The sequence below is a fragment of the Pseudoliparis swirei genome, chromosome 5 (genome assembly GCF_029220125.1).
Source record: "Pseudoliparis swirei isolate HS2019 ecotype Mariana Trench chromosome 5, NWPU_hadal_v1, whole genome shotgun sequence".
NCBI classification, from domain to species: Eukaryota; Metazoa; Chordata; class Actinopteri; order Perciformes; family Liparidae; genus Pseudoliparis; species Pseudoliparis swirei.
The window spans coordinates 3,766,820-3,788,820 of record NC_079392.1 but is presented as its reverse complement, the minus strand read 5'-3'; the positions used below and the strand labels follow the sequence as shown (position 1 = coordinate 3,788,820).

The 22,001-nt window shown below is 42.1% G+C and overlaps 1 protein-coding gene across 2 annotated transcripts in view; it reads left to right on the top strand.

Annotated features, from left to right (window-relative positions):
• ror1 (receptor tyrosine kinase-like orphan receptor 1) overlaps positions 1–22,001 on the top strand; it is a 144,168-nt gene that overhangs the window by 77,401 nt on the left and 44,766 nt on the right. Inside the window, exon 2 of one of the 2 annotated variants that reach the window (XM_056415185.1) lies at positions 18,814–18,876. The exons of the other annotated variant lie outside the window; for it this stretch is intronic. Coding sequence (XP_056271160.1) covers positions 18,814–18,876 — 63 coding nt within the window. The remainder of the gene's footprint in view (positions 1–18,813; positions 18,877–22,001) is intronic. 2 annotated transcript variants of the gene reach the window in all.

Here is a 22,001-nt window from a genome sequence, read left to right as displayed (position 1 = left end):
TAAAGAAAACCTTTTGAAATGAGTTTAAACGTCTCAGGCCAGCTGGATAATGGACTCCAACCGTGTCATCAAAGACTTGAACTGGGACAATTCTTTAACTTTTGTCCCTGCAGTCATGAGGAATTGTTTCAGCAGCAGTCACTTTCACCCAAACGATATCTTTGTGTGTCCACATTTGTCTCTGCGGACCTGGAGTGAGTGGACTTTCAGTATACACACAGACAAAATAATGCTTCTGAAATGCTTCTTTAAAAGCCTTTGTGGTTCTACGAAGAACCATCACCTACTGCCATTTTCTTTCTTTCGTTTAAGGCGCCATGATAGGTTCTTTGAAGAACTCTGGGCAGGAACAAGCTGGTAAAAAGGGAACCATACAGATGTTTTATTTATTACTATTCTAGATAAATATACCAGTATTATATTTGTCGTATCGAATTCTGGTATCGTATCGTAAGTATTGTGTATCGTGGTATTTATGGCAGGTATCGTGACGTAAGTATCGGGTATCGTGATATTTATGGCAGGTATGGTATCGTGAGTTTCGGGTATCGTGATATTTATGGCAGGTATTGTATCGTGATATTTATGGCAGGTATCGTATCGTGAGTTTCGGGTATCGTGATATTTATGGCAGGTATCGTATCGTAAGTATCGTGATATTTATGGCAGGTATCGTAAGTATCGTGATATTTATGGCAGGTATCGTAAGTATCGTAATATTTATGGCAGGTATCGTATCGTGATATTTATGGCAGGTATTGTAAGTATCGTGATATTTATGGCAGGTATCGTATCATAAGTATTGTAATATTTCTGGCAGGTATCGTATCGTAAGTTCTGGGTATCGTGGTATTTCTGGCAGGTATCGTATCGTAAGTTTCGGGTTTCGTAATATTTATGGCAGGTATCGTAAAGTCCTCATTTTGCTATCGTGGCAACCCCAGACCCGAGCTCATCGTGGCTTTATTATTGCTCGACTGTTTCTACTGTCCGCTGTATGCTGGGAGGAGAAAAAGGGAATGAAGTAAAGACACGATGCGTGCGCTGCGTTTCTCTCTCACGGAGAACAGAAGGAAAGGGACGAGTGCAAACGATACCGCCATTCGATGAGCGGTTCTGACCACGCAGAACCGGCGCGATAACGCCAGGGCCCGGAGATATCGCCGTAAACATGCTCCACATGCCCTCCCCACTGTCTCCACCTCCGTCTCCTCCCTTTCTCCTCTCGGCCCTGTCTCGCCTCCATCTCTTTTGATTTCCTTTCTTTCTCACTCCCCCCTCCCCCCACCTCCTCTTCTCTCCTTGTTGTTTTATTGAGGAATGCTCCGCTGAGGAGAGCATTTGATCTCACTGCTGCTTTGACCTAAAGATGGAGGGAGGGAGGGAGGGAGGGAGGGAGGGAGTTTCAGGCTGCACATGTCCCCAATTACGCCGTTGAAATGGCGGCGTAATTCACCGCTTCACTTAGCGACTGGTGGATGAGGAAGAGAGAGACGCCGAATCAAGAATCAAGGCCACGGCACCCGACCCGCCGCCAACTCTCACACATGCTGCATAGACACCGCACACAGACACACACAGAGACACACACACAGACACACACACAGACACGCACACAGAGACACACACACAGACACACACAGAGACACACACAGACACACAGAGACACACACAGACACACACAGAGACACACACACAGACACACACACAGACACACAGAGACACACACACAGACACACAGAGACACACACAGACACACACACACAGACACACAGACACACAGAGACACACAGACACACACACAGACACACAGACACACACAGACACACACACAGACACACACAGAGACACACACACACACACAGACACACACAGACACACACAGACACACACAGAGACACACACACAGACACACACAGAGACACACACAGACACACACAGACACACACACATAGATACACACACAGAGACACACACAGACACATAGATACACACACACACAGACAGACACACAGAGACACACACAGACACACACACAGACACACAGAGACACACACAGACACACACAGAGACACACACACAGACACACAGACAGACACACACAGACACACACACAGACACACACAGAGACACACACAGACACACACAGACACACACAGACACACACAGACACACACAGACACACACAGAGACATGCATACAGACACACACAGACGCACACACAGAGACATGCACACAGACACACACAGAGACACACACAGACACACACAGACACACACAGAGACACACACAGACAGACACACACACAGACACACACACAGACACACACAGAGACACACACAGAGACACACACACAGACACACACAGAGACACACACAGAGACACACACAGACACACACACAGACACACACACAGACACACACAGACACACACACAGAGACACACAGACAGACACACAGAGACACACACAGACACGCACACAGACACGCACACAGACCCACACACAGAGACACACACACAGACACACACACAGAGACACACAGACAGACACACAGAGACACACACAGAGACACATACAGGGACAGACACACAGACACACACAGAGACATGCATACAGACACACACAGACACACACACAGAGACACACACACAGACATGCACACAGACACACACACAGACACACACACAGACACACACACAGAGACACACACACAGACCCACACACACACAGACCCACACACACAGTGACACACACACAGACCCACACACACAGAGACACAGACCCACACACACACAGACCCACACACACAGTGACACACACACAGACCCACACACACAGTGACACACACACAGACCCACACACACAGAGACGCACACAGACATGCTCTGACTCTCGTGACATGTTTGTTTCCTCTTCAACTCGTCTTCCTCGTCTCTGCAGCCGTCGCAACGACTCAAACAGGAAGGGCAGAGCGCCCAGTGGGCGGAGCTTATCCCGGTGCAACTGTAAACAACGTCACGCTCGGTGCCCACCGGGCCCCGGCGGAGCCCGCATCTGACTCACGGGCGCCATGGCAACGCTGCACTCGTAGCGCTTCAGTTTCAAAATACATCCATCCTTAAATGGAATCAACCTTTTAAAAACCGACTTCTTTTTTTCTAGGTTTCTGCTCGAAATAACAAACCCAAACAAAAAGAGGGAGTCGCTCTGCAACCACGAAGGCTCTTTGAATAATGTTGATGTTGTAATAACGCGACCCAGGTGAGCTTTTGTTCAGATGTGTAAATATTAGTAAGTCAATCATAAAGAAAGACGGGAATGACGAAATCCATTGAATTATCGTTTATTTTTTGTTACACATTTTGTCGTTGAAAACAAGCCAAAGAACTTCGCTCTGAAGCCGCGTTCACACCGAAAGCGTTGCGAATATTTGCAACGCTTTGCTCGCGTGACCATTTGTGGCGTTTCGCTTCACCCGTGCGAGGGGCGTGGCTTATCTCCTTGGAAACAGTTATATTTTCCGCCACCCACCAGGGAAGGACTAACCACGAGTTCTGCTTTATACTTGTTGAGGACATCCCACAAACGTGGGTTCATAACAATATTATCATATATATATATATATATGTTATATATATATCATTTGATATATATGTATGTATACATATATATATTATATATATTTAATATATATATGATATATAATTTATATATATATGTAATATATATATAATATATATACACATATATATAATTTTATATATATACTGTATATATTTTTTTACATATATATAATTTTATATATATATGTTATATATATATATCATTTGATATATATGTATGTATACATATATATATTATATATACATTATATTATATATATATATATATATATATATATTTTATATATATAATATATATACACATTATATATATATAATTTTATATATATATTTTTTTTTACATATATATAATTTTATATACATTTATATATATTTACATACTATGACTAGACTATGTCTGAATGACTGCCGCTGCCAGCGCTACTAGAGCAGCAGCAGCCAGTTAGATTCACCAACGGCGGAGCGTCTCGCCGCTGATTGGCTGTCGCAACTCGGCGAGTCGAGATATTTCAACTTGAGTCGAATATTCGCAACGGCCAATTCGTGTCAATGTGCGTTTATCGCAACCGCTTGCGTCTGTACGTCGTCTTTGCTCACTTACTCCCACGAACAATCCTCAAAGTTGTTGGTTACGCACCGTAAATCTGCATGAAAGGAGTCACAAGCAAAGACGACCTCTGGGTCAAAGGTCGGGTCCGTTTAGGAGGATCTCCCAGATTTTCCTCTCTGCTGCAACCTGGGGACGTTTCTGAACAGGAAATGAGGTCATACGAGAGAGATCTGTGTGCCCTGTGGTCATCGTCCACTCGCGCCTCCTTTCTTCTTCTTCGTCTCCGCGCCACCATCTGCCTATGTCCTCCTTTTCCATCGTCTGGGGGGGGGTTATGAAGTGTGTGTGTGAGGACGGGGGTTTACGGGAGGTGAGACACCGTTTGCAGAAGTCTGGGGGACGCTTGAGTAAAGCCGTCTGGTGGAAGGAGATGGACATGACATCCACGCCCATGAAACGGGATCGTCCTTGTCTCTCGTGGCATATTTTATGTCTCTCTCTCTCTCTCTCTGTCTTTTCTATATTTTGCCCACTTTAATAAGATCCAGGCTTTCTCGATCCCTCAGTCGTCTCCACCTTCTTTTTACTTCTTTTTTTCTTCTTCAAGTTCTCCACGTCAAATCCACAAAGAGGACTTTTTCACAATCGGCCAATGGGAACACTTCGTCGAGTCACGTGACATCATATTAGTTTTGAACTGCCTCTTTAAGAACCTCGTGCGTCATGATACATTATTATTGGTGCACATTAGAAACAATGAGACTTTAAATAGAGGAGCACCAACTTTCACTTTACCAAAATAATGTATTATTTACACTCTTGTTTTAGAAGAAAACAGCTAAATAAATGTTTACATTAATTATTAATTGAGTTTTTTTACATTTTAAACACAATCTATCTAATGTTCTGCCTTACAGAAGATCAAGCAACCAGATGTACGTACATTTTAACATTTACTTTTTTATTTGCTCCATCTGGTTTTTCACTTACTTGGGCAGATGGGTACATTTCCTTATAATAAAAATCTCTTTTGACAAATAATGCTCATTAAAGAAGCTCCTTCGGGCCCCAGCTTCCCCTCCATCTTCCCTCACGCTGTACTCATTTTACATTTAGTGCTATTTATTTATGTTTAATTTACTATTTTACCGTCGGCGCCATAATAAATATGTTTTCGCAACTGAAATATCCAGTTGCGGTACATTTTTTATGTCACGCCAGACTTCAAAGTTACCTCGTGTGGGAATATAAATACAGATTAAGTTGTAAAAGAGCAAGACTAAATTATAGTGTTTCCACATTTCCCAAGCACATTTAGTCCAAATTATATTTAAAGAAAGTAAGTGGAAATATATTGGGGTTTTTTCTTTATTTTTGTGATTTTAATTTATATATATTTTTTTATCGCCCTGTATTATTATAATTTTTTTTAAAAGTTGTTTGTAGTTACTTTACACAAGTGAAATAAGAAGACCGTTTCGTCTTAAGTTTAAAATGTGGACGCAAGTTTCATACTTTCAACATTTCAACGAACATACTGTAAGCTACTGTAGGGGAGCAGGTTATTATGGGATGGATTTGATCTCATTTTGACCTCGCAGTGTAAATCATCTGACATCATAAAGACGTTTTACGGTCAGCCGTCATCGTGCAGATCCATCGCAAATGATGTCATAGCCTCCATTTAAATACCGTTAACTTGTTGAGTACATTTAACGACCGTATTTTGAATCGTTCTTTATCTCTCGGCACATTTTTTATGTTCAATCGGGTTTTTTTGTGCTATGGGGTGTGGAAAATGCTCCCAAATTTTTTTTTTCACCAGCTCGGGAACTGGAATATTTCCATTCTTTGCACACAGACTTGTTTCCAGCTCTCTCAACCGTCCCGTCCTTCTCTCTCTCTTCTTCCTCCTCCTCTTCTTCAATCCTCCTGTCTTCCTCATTAACCCGGCTGCCTATTCCTCTTAACCCTCCTGTCGCCTTCGGGTCAATTTGACCCCATTCAATGTCTAACCCTCCTGTTACCTTTATATTTACTGACATATTTTACCCTCTGGGTCAATTTGACCCCAGCAATTAAAACCTCCAGAAAATTATTAGAATTAATATTGTTTTCCAAGTTTAAGTGTGAGGTACTTTATGTTTGTTTGTTGACTACCTAAATAGCCCTTTAAATATATAAAAAAGTTGATATTTCTCATATGTTTGACACAGTGAAAAACAGCCTGGGGTCAAATTGACCCCAAAGAACACCGACGTTAAACATTGAATGGGGTCAAATTGACCCTAAGGTAACAGGAGGGTTAAACAAGTCGGAGGAATGCTGCTGCTTTATTCTCCTAACCCGGGACGGGGAGCGGGTCGCCGGTGAGATCGACGGGGAAGCGCGCTGAAGTCTCGCCGCCGGCGCCCCACATCTCAAAACCAACGAAGAAGAGTAACACAGGAAGTCTTTACTGGAATTAATCCTTCTTGTCGACACGCCGTTTCTTTCTCACTTTCATCCCTCCTCGTCTTAGTCTCTTCCGTACGTCTCCCTCTCTCTTTTTTTTTCCCGTCCCACTACTTTGTTCTCTCTATTTCAATTTCCTCCGTCGTTCCCCAGTCTGGCCGGGAATCAGATTTCTCGCATCGAGCTGACTCGGCGTTATGAGTTGATGGAGACACGATGGTTTTCCCAGAAGCATCCCAACATGACTCTGCATCCAGTAATGCTGAGTCACACACGCCTCAGTTCATAAAGCAACCCCGGCTTATTATTATATTTTTTCTCCAAAATACATCAGAGCTTGATTAGAATTTTTTTTTTTTTACTTTGCATCAGATGTTTCGATGAAATCTGCGATGCATTAATAGTGGCCAGTCTGAAATAATCTCATAGATTTAATCTGGCGTGCCAGCACTGCAGACGAGGCGAGAGTCAGCCGACCGAGGGAGGAAATACCAACGGACGTTTATTAAAAAAATAACTAATAATTTAAAAAACGTTGTTGGATCTTCGCCCAGCTCGACTGGAGTCACATGACGTCTAAATCCAAGTCGCATTGGAAAGCCAGCAGCTTCATCCTGGCTTCCCCAGATGGGGCCTCTCCTTTTTTTTTTTTTTCAATGTGTCATCCTTGAGGAATCTAGGAATGTCGGCAGGGAGCCTATTGGAGTGTGTGCGTGTGTCCCTGAACAAAACACACACACACACACACATCTGTCTCATTCACACCATTGGACCCGTTGGCACACACACACGATACACTGTTTACAGAAAAGTCACGCTCATAAAAAACAAGGCCGAGCGGGCGACTTGTGACGTTTGACTCCACGTCTTAAAGTCTGACATTCCTCAGCCGACCCCCGTGACCTCAACGCGCACGCTATATATTCACGCGCACCGCGTTCTCGTCGTTGAAGGTGAAGTGACACGCATGTGCGTGTGCAGGTGTGACGACGACTCCGTTCACGTTCCACACGCCGACGTCTGGGTCGAGGCTCGAGTCGGTCTGCTGCGAAGCGATCGGGTTTTCCAATAAGCTGAGCGCATCCACACACACACACACACACACAGAGACACACACAGAGACACACACACACACACAGAGAGAGACACACATACACACAGAGACACACACATACACAGAGACACACATACACACACACACATACACAGAGACACACACACATAAACACACACACATACGCACACACACATACACAGAGACACACACACACACATAAACACACACACATACACACACACGCACACAAACAGAGACACACACACACACACACAGAGACACACACATGTACACAGAGACACACACATGTACACAGAGACACACACATGTACACAGAGACACACACATGTACACAGAGACACACACATGTACACAGAGAGACACACATGTACACAGAGACACACACATGTACACAGAGACACACACATGTACACAGAGACACACACATGTACACAGAGACACAGACACACACATGTACACAGAGACACACACATGTACACAGAGACACACACATGTACACAGAGACACATACACAGAGACACACACATGTACACAGAGACACACACATGTACACAGAGACACACACATGTACACAGAGACACACACATGTACACAGAGAGACACACATGTACACACACAGAGATACAAACACACACACAGAGACACACACACACAGAGACACACATACACACACGCACAGAGACACACACACACACAGAGATACACACATACATACACACACACAGAGACACACACACAGAGATACACACACACATACATACACACACACACAGAGACACACATACACAGAGAGACACACACATACACACACACACATACATACACACACACACAGAGGGACATACACACATAGAGATACACACACACACATACATACACACACACAGAGACACACATACACAGAGAGACACATACATACACACACACACAGACACACACTCACACACACAGAGACACACACACAGACACACACATACACACACGTACACAGAGACACACACACACAGAGATACACACATACATACACACACACACAGACACACACTCACACACACAGAGACACACAGACACACACACACACAATGACACACACACAGAGATACACACACACAGATACACGCGCGAACAGATACAGACACACACTCGCACACACATACACACAGACACACACACACACACACACACACTTGTGCCGGCCCTGTCAGGTGAAAGGGATGAGCGTCCCAGTGGGGGGTCACATGTCTGCGTACAACAGAAACAGGAGCCAGAGAAAGGGGGCGGGGCCTCGCCTCACCCCTCCCACAGCGGGCCAAGCGGGCCCTCCGTCAGTGCGGTTCCCATCGCAGAGCCTCACGGGGCCAGCGGGGGACCTCAGGCCCCCTGCGGTTCTGTAAGGGACACGCAGAACTTCTGCAGAGCAGGAAGTTCCTCTTCTGTCACGGTGTCACGGAGGCGGAGCTTAAGATATAAACGGGGATGTAGACGTGTGGAGTCGTCTTCACCGCGTTCACGAGTCCAAACCGACCCGATAGAAGTTCTTTCCCGAGCTCCGGCCCTCCGCGCCGGGTTCACAGGCCGTGTGTTTGCGTGGGTTTTCTCGGCGTTCTCGGGTTTCCGCCCACATTTTAAAGACGTGCGAGTGGAGAGTTAAATGTGTGAGCGGATCTGACCATTAACACACTGGAAGTTCTCAATGTCAGCGAAACGTTGTCTTTGTGGCTGCAATAATATCACAATATTATTCCGAATATATATATTTTTCTTCTGATAAAATGTCCAAACTATTGTTCAATTAAATTGTTGTTGTTGTGTATTTTTATTCAGTCAATCATTGCAATACAATCCAATATTATTTTATATAATATACAAAACAGACTGAAAAGGTAAAGGGAGAAACAAAAAATGCTTATATATTCCTATCCTAAATTATAATCAAATGAATCAGAAAATGTATATAAAATAAAGAAAAAATAATAAAGAAAATAAAAAATTATATATATATATACTGTATATATATATATATACTGTAAATATATATCTTCCATATACATACGTTTCAATCAACCCTCACAAATTGTTTTATAAATAATCCTTTTAAAAAACAAAATGTGTTAAACCTTTCTTATATCCATTTTAATGTTGTTCCATGGTTGGACTCCTACAATAGAAATACATCTTCTTTTAATCCCTTTTTTAGCCTTTTTTACAGTAAATTTACAAACATTTCTCAAATCATATTTACACTCATGTATTCAAAACAAACTTTGTACACAGTCACTTTGTCTTGCAATTAATAATATAATAATTGATCAGACAAAACTATACATATATATTTGTTTGTATTAATGAATTAATTTCCATTTAGTTTTTAATCACAATTTGCTTTTACTCATCACTTTAAAAAAATATAATCACTTGATGAAAGAAAGACAATATTGACTCATGCCAGTTTTTTTTTAGATCCTAAGGTAGAAAAAGTTCTCTTAGACTTCACTTGGTATACAAATTAATCTTTTATTTGTAAAGATGTGTACACTACACACAGATTTTGATTGAAATGTAGACTAATCATATCGAGTAAACCTTTCCTAATACTATATCTAGGGTGGGTTTTAAACTGCTGCGGAGCAAATTCAGAGGAAACTTGAGCACACCGAGAATAAAACTGACACGGACCGACAAGTGCTGAGCGGGTTCCTTTAACCAGCCGCTCGCCACTTCACGGGGAAATTATCTCACGGCTTCAGGCTCACACGGGACAACTGTCACTACCCAGCATTCCTCAGTCCGCGGCGGGGAGCCCGGCGGCCCGCTGACGTCCTTTTGGGACGCTCGAGTGCAGCAAAAAGAAAAATAAAAACAGAGGAGGCATCGATGGGGGTGTTCCTGTTCTTAAGGGTTCATCTAAACCCTGAGGGGAGGGGGCTCTGAACCCCGAGAGTCACACGCATGTTCCCTCAACATGCTGAATGTCTCTGAGCAGTATGAACCAATCAGCTGATCGAGCTCCTTAATGGTTAATAACTCTTTTTAAAAACAGTCACGGTTTACCCAAAGAGCCACAGTGACCTTCAACATGGATTGAATTGAATGTTGTGGTTAGCCAAACTATAATTCCACATGCTACATGCAGTTTTCCAAAACATGTATTATATACGTTGCATACGATGCCCCCTATGGGATTTTTGGAGGTAATGCGCAAAATAATAATTTAAACTAAGTATTTTTTTTCATGTTTGAACAAAGATCTGTTGCAACTTGAGCACTAAGTTAGTCTTGTTTGTCTATTGTTCTGATCCGAAAAGGGCCTTGAAACGTAGCCTCCTGTCTCTCACACACACACACACACACACACACACACTCTCTCCCCCTTCTGTGGTCTTATAAGGTTACAGAGCAGAACATTCTGAGGCGTTGCAGGATTGTGTGTGTGTGTCTGTGTGTGTGTGTATGTGTGTGTAGTTCCTGTGTTCTTTGGTCCATGATGTCCTCAGGTCAACACTCAGCCCCTGAACTGGTCATGCTTTTATTCCTCTACATGCTCCAGTTGAGCCTGGGAACAAACACCTGCACACACACGCACGCACACACACACACACACACACACTGGTGGAGCTATACAACACACACGCGCACATCGGCCAAAATCATTCCCATTTTTACCTTCGCATTGAAAATGCCGGAAGGTTATGTTTTGATCGCCGTGTATTTATTTATTTATTTATTTGTATGCGTGTTATTCGCAAAACTAAAAAAGTATTGAACCGAATCGCATGAAATTTGGTGGGATGATTGTTTATTATCCGGGGACCAGTTGATTAGATTTTGGGATCGATCGGGTCAAAGGTCAAAGGTCATGAACAGGTCAAAATCTTTCGCAGAACTCAAAAAGTATTGAACCGAATCGCATGAAATTTGGTGGGATGATTGTTTATTATCCGGGGACCAGTTGATTAGATTTTGGGATCGATCGGGTCAAAGGTCAAAGGTCATGAACAGGTCAAAATCTTTCGCAGAACTCAAAAGTATTGAACCGAATCGCATGAAATTTGGTGGGATGATTGTTTATTATCCGGGGACCAGTTGATTAGATTTTGGGATCGATCGGGTCAAAGGTCAAGGTCAAAGGTCATGAACAGGTCAAAATGTTCTTGAATCGCATGCAATTTGGTGGGATGATTGGTTATTATCCGGGGACCATTTGATTAGATTTTGTGATCAATCGGGTCAAAGGTCAAGGTCAAGGTCATGGAAAGGTAAAACTCTTTTTTTACCAAAGCACGATACATTTTTTTCCAATTGGCATGCAACTAATGCCAAAATGTTCATAATTCAATGCCCAATCTTGTGATATGCGAAGGTATGCACTCTACCGAGTGCCCATTCTAGTTCAATATAGTTCACTCTATTTGCAATCCAAAATCTCCATCTAGTTCTTACTACACAGTGAAATGGGTTCATAATCATCACAATTATGCTTTTTTCCATGTATTGTCCACTCCGTCTTTCTTTAAAGGATCATTTTACGTTATTTCAACGTGGATTTTATAACAATGTTGTAGTTAGTTTTAGTATAATTTGTATTTATACTACATACGTTGTACTTCCTAAGTTGGGAACTCATGGATATCCCTAACAATATGACGGACTTGGCAGGAAACGCAATAATAATTCCCAAACTATGAACAGTATGTGGTACATCCAAAGTTTACAGAAGGACCTTTTTTGATCTGTTTTACTTAGTGGGCTCAACATTTAGTTATGGATGCCTGTGAATGTTCATTTTATTGATAAGTTGGCTGAATGTTGCAGTGATTTTGTTTCATTGCCTGTTGCCAGACCTACAATGTTATCAAATGTATAAATGACCAAAACTAGAAAAACAAAACCCAAACGAGAAAGTTTTGCAGGTTTTACTTGAATAAAGCCGGACCACTAGAATTACAATGTTCTTCCTTCCCTCTAACCATCATCCTCTTGACTCTGTTGCCCCTCATGACCAGTACAACCAGTTGTTTAATAAAGTCATAAACTCCAGCCAACACGAGCCTCGTTGGACAGAAGCCCACTTCACAAAAAAGCTGATTTTATTAAAGTTTTCTTATTATCCACACTCACGTTTTCCAAGTCTTCTTCCCTCCCGTTGATCCTCTTCCTCTCCTTGGCCTCACTTTTCTTGTCTCTCTCACTCTCTTTTTCCTCTTTGGCTTGAAATAATCTTTCTTTTCTCAAATCCCTGTTGCTTTCTGCTCCTTTTCCAGCTTAATTGCGCTAATAATTCACGCAGGCAGCTTGAGCCCGACATGGTGCGTAGAGTCTGGTTCTCGATGCACGCAACAGCGGGACGTTAGCTGCTTATCTCACTCCTCCGAGTGTCTGCGACTGCGTAGTTGGATGTATTAAAGAAGTCGATGTGTACATAAAGTACTTTTTTGGGAAGTGAGATGAGGCGGGTGAGGGGAAAATCTAAGCAAAAGAATAAATGAATATATTATATTTCTTTTATTCCAGACTCATGAGTCCATAAAGCAACAAACACAAATACAACAACAATATATGAAATACATTGTTGGATATAGATGAGGACAAAGAACAACACCAGAGGATATAAGAACAATCACTGCAGTTAAAAAGTCACTTGTGGTTAAAAACAACAACATACAAACAACTTGTTCCAATGTTTCCAGAAACACGAAAAATACCTCGTATCACTCTGTGTTTTTCTGTGTTAATCACATTGTCTGATTTTTAAAAAATCCTCAATATAAAGAAAATAGACACAAAAAGAGCGAAAGAAACTCGCTGGATGCAAAGAGATATCTTATAAAGACAAATTGGATCAGGAAATTCTGATATATATTCCTGATGATTTGTCCTCATCTACACATATCTATCTTTCAGCTCTTTAAAACCCAAATATCACTTGCCTATGCTGGGAAAAGTGGTGGGTTTGCTGTTCTTCCAGATAAACCCTGGAGTCAGGTCAGTTTTCCAGCTAAGAGGGATGGAAGAGGACCTGGGGAGACCCCCCTAATTACGGAGCGGTGGAGCTCATACATCAGCCTCACTCACCACATCAACCACTCTGGCTCCAAAGCACAGCCCCTCAGACCATATAACAGCACATTAGTTGCTATGCATAACCACTCAAATTGAACATTTCTGATTTGGCTTCGGCTTCAACCTCCGAGTCTCTCTCGTTCTCACTTCATCTTCAGGCCTCGCACTCACTCCCGCGAGTTGCACACTTCATTCCCGCGTGCTGCCGTCACAGGAAGGTCACACCAGAATTCTCAGAGCTTTCTAGGGTGAAGCTTCATACGTCCCCGCTTGATTTGTGTTATCATCGTAAGCCAGATACAGCTGGCGGAGGATCAGAGGCTGCTCTCATGGAACTTTCTTTCTGGGCTCTCCCAAAGGAGCCTTCATGTTCACCATGTACTGTATGTTGTGCCGCTATACTGTTGCAAAGGTTCCGAAACTTTCGGTTGTATGAAATATGCAATGCCAGCCAATGGGGGACCATTTTTATTATATAACAGGTTGTGAAACATCCAGAATATCCACCTAACATATCACGACTGACATGCTGTGGGAATATGTGGACAGCTCATGATCCGGGTTATGTAGCTTTTTTCTTTGGAAATTACTGTTTATCTGGGGGTTTTATCAGATGAGAGAATCAATTAACACTTCAGTGGCACTTGAATGGCACTTAGTTATGGTTGGACTCATGGTATTACTCATGGTATTACTCATGGTATTACTCATGGTACTACTCATGGTATTACTTGTGGTATGACTTATGGTATTACTCATGGTATTACTCATGGTATTACTTGTGGTATTACTCATGGTATTACTCATGGTATTACTTATGGTATTACTCATGGTATTACTTGTGGTATTACTCATGGTATTACTTATGGTATTACTTATGGTACTACTTATGGTATTACTCATGGTATTACTCATGGTATTACTTATGGTACTACTTATGGTATTACTCATGGTATTACTCATGGTGTTACTCATGGTATTACTTGTGGTATTACTCATGGTATTACTTATGGTACTACTTATGGTATTACTCATGGTATTACTCATGGTATTACTTATGGTATTACTTATGGTATTACTCATGGTATTACTTATGGTACTACTTATGGTATTACTCATGGTATTACTTATGGTATTACTCATGGTATTACTTATGGTATGACTTGTGGTATTATGCTATTACTTATGGTATTGTGCTATTACTTATGATATTACTTATGGTATTATCCTATTACTTATGGTATTATTTATGGTATTACTCATGGTATTACTCATGGTATTACTTATGGTACTACTTATGGTATTATGCTATTACTCATGGTACTACTTATGGTATTACTCATGGTATTACTTATGGTACTACTTATGGTATTGTGCTATTACTTATGATATTACTTATGGTATTATTTATGGTATTACTCATGGTATTACTCATGGTATTACTTATGGTATTATGCTATTACTCATGGTACTACTTATGGTATTACTCATGGTATTACTTATGGTACTACTTGTGGTATTGTGCTATTACTTATGATATTACTTATGGTATTATTTATGCTATTACTTATGGTACTACTTATGCGATTACTTATGATATTACTTATCCGATTACTTATGATATTACTTATGGTATTATGCTATTACTTACGGTATTGCTTATGGTATTACTCATGGTATTACTTATAGTATTACTTTTGGTGTTATGGTATTTTTGTAGTTTGGCTTAGAAAGGTTACTTTCTTGATTCTTTTTGTTCTGAGTTTGTTCTCATGGTTGAATTCACTTATTGAAAGTCACTTTGGATAAAAGCGTCTGCTAGATGGAATGTAATGTAATAATCGTGGTTTTAATAAAAACCAACGTGCAGAGATGGTATCAGAGCACTAATAGATCTGGGAAGCTGACTTTTTTGCAGTTAAACTGGAAATAATGTGAAATGGTATAAAGGTAAGCTCACTGCACCAAAACAATGCTGATGAATTCTCTGAGAAATGTGATGACGTTGGGATTTCAGGAGGTGCTCTCGGTGTGAACTACATACATATGAAGGGGTAGGGATGTTATCAACAGCCAATTTTACAGAAACACATTTTATTTCACAAAAGTCTGACATAAAATCCTAGAATCAGTACAGCTGACCTGTTTGAATAAATAATAATGTCTGTGATTGGTTGTCGTTGTCCAGACAAAAAACCCAAAGCAACGTATTTTAACTTGATCAACGTTTAACATACAGTAGGTCTAATATGGGGTTTAGAGCACCCTTTAGACTGAATCAGTTAGCCTACCTACGAATGCAGAAACACAGTTAAAGTATTTATTTGTAATAGTCCCTCAGAGTATTAAATGAACACTGATAAAAAGGTGTCAATATAGCTTGTAATTACTGCAAGGTCTATGCCCTGAATGTTCAATACATTCATTTAAGATGAAGTCATGACAACGAAAGGACTAAATAAGTTGTATGTTATTGTCTTCCAAATGGGACCCGTCAGGAATTTCCTGATCTTATATTCATAAAAAGTGCTCATTCCAAAAGAACAATCTAGGCATTTCAAATCAACCCATATTACGGTTGCCAAAACAATTCATACTAATATTTCCTGATCTGTCAAGTCGAGAGTTAAGTTAGGGTCAAGTTTAAGCAACTTTAACTGCTTAGGTAAGGTTCGGGAACGGTTGTGATGATGGTTAAAACATATCAGTGTCAGTATTTCAGCTCAAAAGTTCACCGTTACTTTGGTCCTTTTTGTTCTACTATTATCGAAACCTTTGATCACCTTTGATTCATACTGGCAGATATAATTCACCCAAACAGATAACATACGGGAGAACACCAGGACCAGGATCAGGATCGTGATCGGTCAGGGTTCCAGAACCACAACTGCCAGATCTACCCTGGCACAGGCTCTGTGAAGGTTGCCTATTTGTAGGCACCCTCATTAACAAATTGGCCTCGCACAATTGCTTCCCTCTGTTGCGGAGAAACATTAGAAAGCTAATCTCAAAATGACTCTGTAGTTCATCTCAGATATATCCAGATGATTATCTCAATGAAAGAGAACTAACAGATGTGACCTAAATAGTAAAGAAAAGTGAGGGAGTGACCTCCTAGTCTCGTTGACAATTATCTTATCTGGAAAGGTAGTAGAAATGTAAATCATACGTGACACTGAGAAAACAAGATACTGAATTCTTAAAAATGTATCCCTGAACATATGCCGACGACTCCGGACTGTTCCATAAAGGTCCTCGTGTTCCTCGCCCTTCCCTTGTTCTGCCAGTGTCCAGCCCCTCTATTGAACTCTCACCTGGCTGCACTTGGCTAGCTATGCGTTGGTGCGTCCAGTGAGCTGCGACGTCCCTTCTCCTCTGTCCTTTGTGAGCCACAGAGCGCCGTGTCTTTCGGCCCATCGGCCCAGAACACGCCGAGAATGTAGACGCGCTTTGGGGCCATAATGGTAAGAGTCATCTTCGGGAGCCGATCGGAGGCATTCTTTTTTGGTCTCGTAACTCGACTCGGGGAGCATATGAAACCGCACAGCTAGCAGTGAATATACAAGTTATTACTTAATGAACACACACACCTATCTTTATTGTCGATCAACCTTTCCGGTGTTGCTCCGGAATCTGTAACAATCTTGACCCTCGTAAAGCGGGCCCGCCTGCAGTCGAGAGCCCCCGTTTGCCAAGTTTTTTTTAGACTCCCCTCGCTAACAGGTGCAGAGGCCCAAAGGAGCTGCTCATTAACACAGCTGATTTCACAAGCACCACCACGCAGTCATTACCATGCCGACGCAGCACGTGTGAAACAACACATTATCACCCAATTAGCATGAGCCCCCGTGTCGGGGCGCCCGGTCCCATTTCCACTGCAGACTTTCTCCTCAATTGTCACCCTGCATGACTAATGGCTTCAAGTTGTGGAGTCGCAAATACACCGTTTTATTTGGTTCTTTTTAAACGTGTTGCTGAAACAAATGCAGTGTGCATCACGTGTAGGGAAGCATGTGTTTGGACATGCATGTGAGCGTGCTCAGTTGAGTCGGTGCACATGCTTGCATTTAAGCATGTGTTTGAGACGTTTGCTCATTCAACATCTTAAACTATCCCAGCCTGCACCAAGCTAAACACACACACACACACACAGTCCGCCTGGATAGCAGAACTCGTAACTGCGGGATTACATATGTGTGTTTGTCAGTTGTCTGATGTCCAAAGAATCAGCAAATATCTAAAACTGTTGCAGGTCCCAATCCGAGTCAGTCCCGCATGTTATTTTTATTTTACAGAAATCACCTTGTGACCCGTGGCTGCGCACACCGAAGCCCATTTTCTGTCTCCTCTCTGTCTTTTAATGAAAAGCAGATGTCTGCTCTGTCGTCAGCCGCTAATAATGCAGCATTAGGTCCACATGGCTCGCTGATAGGCTCCCTGTTATACATTTAAACCTTTTGATCTTCACCAGCGAACGTACAATGCGATCACCTGATTTAAGACGGGAAAACTCTTCAAGCAGTGTGTTTGTTTGCATCAGTTGGCTGTGTTTGGGACGTGGCTTCATTTTTGTTTTTATTTCATAATTAATAGAATTTGAGCCGGATGTTCGTCCCTTATTTCATTTAGTTTGATTACAAAAGAGAAGAACCAACTTTTGTATATTTAGGTGCATCCCATTGGAACAGATGGTCTTGCAGTGTGTCCGTTGTTGTAGTTGCGTGTCAGAGGATATTTGCATTTGCATGTTGAGTTAATCTCAAATACCCCACTTAGTGTCACTGAGGCGACTTTTGAGCGGCGATAGATGATAGCAGCATGTTTTTTTTTATGGTTCAATTCACAATGAATGGCTGCCTGTCACATTTCAAGTGTTTCAGTCTGTGTTTGTGATAGGTGCCGGAGCTCACAGCTCGTTATTTCTCTTTTTACTTGCCCGGCTCTACATTTATTGTAATTGCGTAGTTCACGAGCAAATTGAGCGTGGTGGTAAAGCCCAACAGCCAGAAACATGCTAATGGTCTCCACCATTTCCTCTTGTTTACAGGGTCTGAGTTTCCCCAAGACCCCAGTGTGATAGCTGCCACCTCGTGGAACAGCTCTAGTGATGGTAAAGGACACATTAACACACACAAACACAAAGCAAAGTTACATCTGTTACAAGCAATGCGTGATGTATTTCCAGTGCAATTACCACATGATGCGCTGAAATTGTGACCCCCAGCAACTCATTAAAATCGTCGGCCACTGTAGAAGATAAGTGATGAAGCAAAAGTCCACATCAACTTGCTCAGTTTGAGTCGGCCAGGCCTCCCAATTCCATCTTTTGGGGTTATACAGGAAGTACGACATGTGTTCATGTGAAGTAAAAACCCAGAAGTGTTTGCAGACCACACAGGTAAATAATTGTAATGGAGCCGTTATCGCAGAATGTTCACAGGCCACTTGTAGTTTGTTTGCTAGTTTAGTTAATCCTTAATCCTACCTACAAATCTTTGATTGGTTGACTGTTTCTCGAGCCAAGAAAAAAACCGATCGCCAGACCTCGACACTCAATGGGGTTGCTGTATCGTTAATGTTAAGATTTTAGCATAAATAGCAGCGGCGGGGACAATCACTTATCAATGCTTCTTCATAACTTTTTATTCATGTAGTTTGTCGTTTGCTGCTGACCTAACATGGAAATTTTCATATTACGTCCCCACCGCCGATGTGCTTAATTCCGTAAATATTTGAGGATGCACACATCCGACGCTTTGAAGAAATGCAGGATGCATGGTGTTGCCATAATGCAAGAGAATAATGCACACATAAACACATTAAAGTAATCTTAATCTGTGTGCGTGCAGGAGTTAGCTGTTGGTGCAATGTGGACGCATGAAAATGACTTTGTCAGCTTGTTCCTTCCCATCCTCGATCCATAAGGATACTTGCCAGTATAATAAGATCATTTAGTTCGGGGTGGTGGCGGTGGTGGTCACAACTCCTGGAGCTGCCCAGGTTTCTATCAGCAGATCCTGATGGAGGAAGTATTTAAAACTGTTCTCCTGTCAGCGCTGTGGGAACAACTGACTCGGATCCATAAAATCCAGTCAAAATCTCGCCACCCTCTCCTCGGAAAAACCAACATCCGTTTATTATCTCGCAAAGATACCCCGACTTGGAAGATCCTTCAACGCGAGACTTTATTGAATGTGACCTTTTTTTTTTTTTTTCCTTCTCTCTTCTTGTTTGTTTAATTTATCTCTCGCAAAGCCGAGCCTCCCACAACATCCGTCCCACAGCAGATGTGGTGTACACAAAAAAGCAGACATTGTTAAACACAGCGGCAAGAGCGAAGACAGTAGTTCACTTTCTGGACATGAGTTGGCGGTTTCAGTCGAGATAATGATTATGGTGACCAATCAAGGATGTTTTACAAAAAGCCATAAATACAATGACGAGTGGTTTCAAACAAATCACGGAGACGTCTTTATTTTTCCACAACAACATGATAAAAGCCAACAAAGGTTGCATGTCTGTGTGTGCGCACACACTCCCATATGTTCATAGTGGTGTATCTCTGTGTGTATCACTTTGAGGCCAGTCCCATGACTAACATCTGTTTCTTATCTGATGGACGGATGGTGATTGCGGCACTTGTTTTGTCTGCAGGCTGGCGATGGTCTAGATCGACCTAGCAGACTGCATTCAGGTAGCGTGGCTCTATCGGTACGCATCAGTAGCGGGCCGCTATCGCCCTGCTCATTACTGGGCTGGAATCAAGGGGGTGATGATAGTTTACTGAACTCATTTCTCCCCTGCGGCGTTCTTCCACTCTTCCTTTGTTTCATTTCATCCGTTTTGCTTCCGTTCCTCTCCCTCCTTCTCTGTTGGAGAGTGACCCAGCTTTAATGAAATTCACCTTTAGCCATTAGCTGGCAATGCTACAGCCCCAGCTGTGTGTGTGTGTGTGTTTGTGTTTTTGTATGTGTTTGCATTGCTATCCATGTGAGGACCATCATGGGTTATTAACCTTTGGAGTGAGGACCACAATGCAAGGTGAGGACATTTATGCCGGTCCTCACTTTTTGATCTTAGACGATACTGTTTGGTTTTGAAATTAAGCTTCTGTGTGTGTGTTTGCTCTGCTATCAATGTGAGGACCATCATGGGTGAATAACCTTTGGAGTGAGGACCAAAATGCTATGTGAGGACATTTAGGCCGGTACTCACTTTTTGCTGTTAGACCAGGGGTCGGGAACCTATGGCTCTTTATGGTGACGGCATATGGCTCCCAGACAATTTTGAGTTGAAAAAAATATATATCTCCGCCCGCCCCCCTGTAATTTTCTCTATCGCGCCAGATTACAGCAGAAGTAATTTAAGGTCCTTTTCTTAAAGTCGTCTTTGTTCTTTTATTAAACTGAACGTCTGTTATTGATCGTATGTCGCGTTAACACTTCTCGGCTCTCCGTCTCGTCTTAATTTATTATGAGTTAAAAATACTATATGGCTCTCAATGAAATATATTTAGAAATATTTGGCTTTTATGGCCCTCCCAGTCAAAAAGGTTCCTGACCCCTGTGTTAGACGATACTGTTTTGGCTTGAACTGAGACGCATGTGTGTGAGTCTGTGTGTGTGTTTTCAAATACAGAAATACATTATAGCTGTAAGGATGAAAAGGTATAGTATGTCTTGTCTAGTTCAGTACATGTATAGTTTGTGTGTGTTGCGGTTGTGTGTGTGTGTGTATTGTATAACTTATCCAGTTCAGAACATGTAGAGTGTGTGTGCATTGTGGTTGTGTGTGTGTGTGTGTGTATTGTATAACTTATCCAGTTCAGAACATGTAGAGTGTGTGTGTGCATTGCGGTTGTGTGTGTGTATGTGTGTATTGTATAACTTGTCTAGTTCGCAACATGTAGAGTTTGTGTGCGTTGCGGTTGTGTGTGTGTGTGTGTGTGTGTATTGTATAACTTGTCTAGTTCACAACATGTAGAGTTTGTGTGCGTTGCGGTTGGGTCGGTGCGTGTGTTTACGTTTGTGTGCCTGCGTGTGAGTGTTTGATTGGACGAAACCGCGGCGCGCTGATGACAGGGCACCATTTAGTCGCCGACCACATTAAAGGGACAGTCCGCGGCAACGGTTTGAGTTTCACGATACTCTCCGGTGCCAAATGCAACAACACACGCTACGAGACAATCGCACACAAAGCAGTTCTGTCACACAGGCGGCAGGACATCGTTCTCCT